The sequence below is a fragment of the Dendropsophus ebraccatus genome, chromosome 10 (genome assembly GCF_027789765.1).
Source record: "Dendropsophus ebraccatus isolate aDenEbr1 chromosome 10, aDenEbr1.pat, whole genome shotgun sequence".
NCBI classification, from domain to species: Eukaryota; Metazoa; Chordata; class Amphibia; order Anura; family Hylidae; genus Dendropsophus; species Dendropsophus ebraccatus.
The window spans coordinates 5568289-5574288 of NC_091463.1; the positions used below are offsets into that span (position 1 = coordinate 5568289).

The 6000-nt window shown below is 47.4% G+C and overlaps 1 protein-coding gene across 1 annotated transcript in view; it reads left to right on the forward strand.

The window, feature by feature from the left end:
- Positions 1–4683, forward strand: part of ASS1 (argininosuccinate synthase 1) — a 65273-nt gene extending 60590 nt beyond the window's left edge. Inside the window, exons 14-16 of the mRNA XM_069986837.1 lie at positions 199–355; positions 2376–2441; positions 4368–4683. Coding sequence (XP_069842938.1) covers positions 199–355; positions 2376–2441; positions 4368–4419 — 275 coding nt within the window. The 3' untranslated portion in view covers positions 4420–4683. The remainder of the gene's footprint in view (positions 1–198; positions 356–2375; positions 2442–4367) is intronic.
- The last annotated feature ends 1317 nt before the right edge of the window (positions 4684–6000 follow it).

Consider the following 6000-nt stretch of genomic DNA (forward strand, 5'->3'; position numbering starts at 1 on the left):
GAGCATTGGGGGAAGGGATTGTATTATCTTGGCACATATAGACCCGGTTCACACACAACGTTTTTGGGATCAGCCAACAAATGCCACCGAAATCTGCTGAGCTTCTCGCTAAATGCATTGCAGATGTTGATGTGGATTTCACAGGTCATGTGACAGCATCTGTCTGAGCTGACTGGTTCTCTGTTCTTGTGTCCGCAGGTTTCTGGTACAGCCCTGAGTGCGACTTTGTCCGCTCCTGCATCTCCAAGTCCCAGGAGCTGGTGGAAGGCAAAGTGCAGGTGTCTGTCCTGAAGGGTCAGGTTTATGTGCTGGGCCGAGAGTCACCCCAATCTCTGTACAACGAGGAGCTGGTCAGGTGAGAAGCAATCACAACAATAGTATCATCTCTGTACTGTGCACGGTGACTTTAAGGGTATGTTCACACTTCCAGGATTCACCTGATGACAGATATAGGGAACCTTCAGCCCTTTGCTTTGGCTGTCCATGCATGATGGGAATTGTAGTTTTGCAACAGCTGGAGGGCAGAAGCTTCCCCATTCTGACTTATGGTAAGATGGTCTAGGGCACTTTTGATAAAAGCAGGTGGAGGGGTGGGACCAGACTACACATCAGTCTGTCTTGTGTAGTCATGACCCGCCCCCTCATAACTGTCACTCTGCAGATAGGGGTAGGGCCTTACTGTACAGTCAATGTACTGTGCAGCATCCAGGCCAGGAGATGGGGCTATGTCAGGCAAATAAAAGCTAATAAATATATAAAATGTAGATAAAGACTATTCTTCTTATATAGTATATTACAAATCTAGTATATTACAAATCTCCCAGTACACACCAGGATTGGTGAGTTTGCGTTGTGGTCACAAAGTCAGCTATGACTCCCTAGTCTATTATGGCATCTTTCAATGCCTGTAGCTGTCTACTGCGCCCCAGGCACTAGTGTTGCTGCCCCCTACAGTCTTCCGACCGTCAGACGGGCCCACCGGAAGCAGCTTAGCTCTGATATCCCACCCGTGTTTATTTACCTGAGGCCGGCCTATCATCTCCACCCCCCACTTACCTTGAGTGCCCCCTGCCCCCCCCCCCCCCTTTCCTTCCTCCTTTACTTTTCCTCCCACCTCCCTCCGTTTTCGTTTCCAAATCGGCAGCTTTCTCGCTCCACATCCAACCCCTTTCATTATGTCACTCTCGCTCTCTTTCTCGGGGAGATTAGATGAATAAAGTGAAAAGAAGAGGAAAAAAAATAAAGAAAGAAAAAAAAAACAACCCGCTAAAGCGAGCGCGATCAGTGGAGAGGCGGCTTTTATACTCGCCGCGTCTCCAACCATTTGCCTTTCTTCTTCTTGACTTTTGCATCTTTGCTTTGAAAGCTTTTGAATGACAGCGTAACGGGAAGCAGGGGGAGCGCGCATGCTGCTACAACCAGCGGCGGGTGGAAATGCCTCCGCTCAGTGGGTATAAAGTAATGTAATTATAGAGCAGGTCAGAGTCACTTCAATGAGCAAAAATAAAAGGCGCCGCTTTTCTTCTCTGTCTCTTTCCTTCATACTTTACTTTCACATCAAGGGAGGTAAAATCATTCTCCGGGCTTTTTTTTGGTGGTAATTTCTGGGGGGGGGGGGGGGGGGGGCACAATTTGATTTTACAATTCCCATGTTTCGTTCTCTCCATAATAGTAAGTTTGATATTAACAGCGAGCGGGGAACAGAGGGAAAGAGGGGGCCAGGGGATCTAAGAGAGCCCTCCCCTTAACTATGACAATTACTTCAGTCTATATGCCAGTGTCACCCAGCTTTCCCAGAACCCTGATTGGTCAGATCTGTAGAGATACACACCCTGAAAGCAGGGGCATAACTAGAAATGGCTGGGCCCCATAGCAGACTCTTAACCTCCCTGACCACAAACCCATCAAGTGTAGTTATAGCCTTTAACATTTAACGGCAAGTGCTGGTCAGGAGCGCATGCAGTTAAAGGGACATTTGCAGCACCTAGGAGGCCACCAGGTGCTGCAAACGACGGCTCGGGAGGCCCAGTGTATTGCAGGAGTGGCCCATCGGACCCCTGATGCGGTGGGCCCAGTAGCAGCCGTTGTGGTGGTAGTAACACCCCTGTCTCAAAGCCAGAGCTGTAATACAATCATCAAACTGTTTGATATGACAATATGGCTGCCAAGATCAATCCCACTACTCAGCTTTCCTAGACTTCTGATCTCTCCATTTATACTGTGATATATTCCTCTAATCCCATATCACTTATACCATGGCAGATCTGCCTTTCAGGGGTCTGGGAAAGCTTAGTGACGGTTCTTGCGCAATGTATTTCTACACAGCATGTGGCTATTCATGTATAATGAAATCCATATTCATCTTTTCCCCGCAGCATGGACAAGCAGGGAGACTATGAGCCCTGCGACGCCTCTGGATTCATCCGGATCAATGCTGTCAGGTGAGGATCAGTCTTTTTTGGGGTCACACATGGAGGGAGTTTATCAAACTGGGGTAAGGTAGAATTGTCTTAGATGCCCCGCAACCAATCAGATTCCACCTTTCATTTTTCAAAGAATCTGGGAGGAATGAAAGGTGGAATCTGATTGGTTGCGGGGGCATCTAAGACAATTCTACTTTCCTCCGGTTTGGTAAATGTCCCCCCCATGGTGGGATTATCTCCCGCGTTATATTATATAATGAAGTATAATCCATGACTGGTTATTATGGCAACCAGAAAATGATCCATGAGACCCCGTATGTCAGTAGTCACCTGTAACAACCAATCAGATTCCAGCTTTCATTTCTCTGGGGCCGGTTAAGAATTATCTCCCTGGTTGCTATGGGCAACACCTCCAGGAATTCATTTTCAATAATGGCGGCCATAACACTTTCCAGCCACTTGACCTCCATTACTAGAGCCGGCCTTGTCGTCCTTAGCAACCAGTCAGAGTGCTGAGTGCTGAAAACTGCACTGTGATTGGCTGGTAAGACTATTTATCTTATTAAAAGGATGCTGGCTGATCAACCAAACCATCGCAGAGACACCATCACGTGTGTCGACGTCAGTGTATTCTAGGACATTGCCCCCTGGGAAATCAAAGGTCAACCAGCGTCCTTTTGCATGCACTTACTAGGCATTGCTCCCACTAGCCAGAAACCTACTCCACACTGATGAGGGGCAAATACCCCGAAACAGCTGTCTGTGGATGGATACCTTGGCTTGGTTGTCCCTTCCCGGATGAAGGTCTGGCTAGCTGACTGCTGTCCAGACACGTGATGTTGTCTCTGCAGTGTTTCTTTATATATATATATATACACACACACACACACACTGTGATGACACTAGTACCGCAGCAGCAGTGATTTTCTGTGCACAGCTCCGTGCTGCAGCAGGTTTCTCTAGGATCTAACCTGCCGCAGGTCACGGTCTTATAAACGAGCAATGAAAATAAAGGTATTTTGCGCCCATAAAACCACGCCCCCTTTTCCAAACCCTCCAGAATATTTTGGGGAAAAAAGGTTTATTATAGAGAATATTGTAGAGAGTATTGATAGAACAGAACGATGCAAAATAAAGGTAAAAAAACCAAAACAAACGGCGCATATTATTAATGTGGGATCTCCGGAAATTTGGGGGATTCTGTATATTTCCTGCCCGTTCATTGAAATTTTCAGGCAAAAAAAAATTGCAGGTAAAACCAGAAAATCAGCCGAAAAAATATCTAAAAACAAACGGCGGTAATTCTCTTGCTTACGGCCAGACTTAGTGCGGCGACGTCGTGCATGTTGTTCACATGATGCTGCAGCCAATCACTGACCTTGGTGGTCACATGCTGTACCCGCAGGGAGAGCCTGCTGAGCTTGGTGATTGGCTGCAGGAGCGTCACATGCATACGATGTTATGGCTGCCGGTCTGGCGGTGCTGCAGCGGCACAGGCTCCTACATGTCCCGGGCCCCGTACAGGGTCCTCTCCAGTAACTTCACGTGCACTGTATACAAAATGGCGCACAGAAAAATAAAAAACAGTGAAAATTGTCGGCTACGTGTGGTATCACTCCTGTGCTGAGAGGGTTAACCCTTTGCACCTTGCTCCGCTTCTGTCAGGGCCACTGCAGCATTTACATAAAAAGCTTTCACTCCATTAGGAGCGCTGCTCCGGCAGTGATCTGCATTCACCTTCCCGACTTCCAAGGCGTTTCGGAATAATAATACCCCCTGTATAATTCATGCATCCGTAATAAAGCGCTTCATTGACTTATTAACAAATAAAATTGACCTTGTGACTCGTTTCCATTAATTTACATGAATGACATCGACCTTTCGCTAATTCACTCCCCCTCCCCCCCACTCCCACCTTTGTTTTCTTTTCTACGGTTTTTACAGGTTAAAAGAATATCACCGAGTGGGGAAGAAGGTCACAGCTCCAGCGAAATGAGACAGGAGCAAAAGAAACAGCAAACAAAGCGGCAGCGGTGGCTGTGCGCCTCTTCTCCCCATCCCAGCTCTAATTCCCGCCATCACTGATTGGTCGCTGGGATCAGCGCAGATGTTTTGTGCAATAAACCGCAGGTTAGATGAGTCTGGATCCTCCATGAAGAGCAGTCGCGGGGAAGTGGGCTGGAAGGGGTTAACTGCGTCAATATTAAAGGAAATAATTTCTGTATAGTCAATTAAAATAAAGGCCGCGTGATAAGCGTGATGGTGTGCGATACTGCGGGGTGAGGAGCAAAGATCAGGAGGGTGGTGGATAAATAGGAGATAGATAGAGAGATAGGAGATAGATAGATAGAGAGATAGGAGATAGAGAGATAGGAGATAGAGAGATAGATAGATAGATAGATAGATAGGAGATAGATAGATAGGAGATAGATAGGAGATAGATAGGAGATAGATAGGAGATAGATAGATAGGAGATAGATAGGAGATAGATAGATAGGAGATAGATAGATAGATAGATAGGTAGATAGGAGATAGATAGATAGATAGATAGATAGGAGATAGATAGGAGATAGATAGATAGATAGATAGATAGATAGATAGATAGATAGATAGGAGATAGATAGGAGATAGATAGATAGGAGATAGATAGATAGGAGATAGATAGATAGATAGATAGATAGATAGGAGATAGATAGATAGATAGATAGATAGATAGATAGATAGATAGATAGATAGGAGATAGGAGATAGATAGGAGATGGAGATAGATAGGAGATGGAGATAGATAGATAGGAGATAGGAGATAGGAGATAGATAGGAGATGGAGATAGATAGGAGATGGAGATAGATAGGAGATGGAGATAGAGATAGATAGATATGTAACCACTGCTCCCAACACATAACGTTGGCCAGAATGGTTTAAACGATTTGTTTAAACGACCATCCTGCTTCTCAGTCCAGTGATGTGTCTTTTCTCACGCCACCTTATAAAGGCGTCACTGATCTCTCACCGGGGGGGGGGAAGGGGGGCACGTTACACAAAAGTAACCTCTCTTACATACTCATGGCCTCTCCCACTCACTTAAACCGCTCATGGCCTGCCCCCTACACAGACTGCTGATCAGGGCCTGCCCCCTTCACCGACTGCTGCTCATGGCCTGCCCCCTTCACAGACTGCTGCTCATAACCTGCCCCCTACACAGACTGCTGCTCATGGCCTGCCCCCTTCACAGACTGCTGCACATAACCTGCCCCCTACACAGACTGCTGCTCAGGGCCTGCCCCCTTCACCGACTGCTGCTCATTCCCCCCCTACACAGAATGCTGCTCATGGCCTTCCCCCTTCACAGACTGCTGCTCATAACCTGCCCCCTACACAGACTGCTGCTCATGGCCTGCCCCCTACACAGACTGCTGCTCAGGGCCTGCCCCCTACACAGACTGCTGCTCAAGGCCTGCCCCCTTCATCGACTGCTCCTCATGGCCTGCCACCTACACAGACTGCTGCTCATGGCCTGCCACCTACACAGACTGCTGCTCATGGCCTGCCACCTACACAGACTGCTGCTCATGGCCTG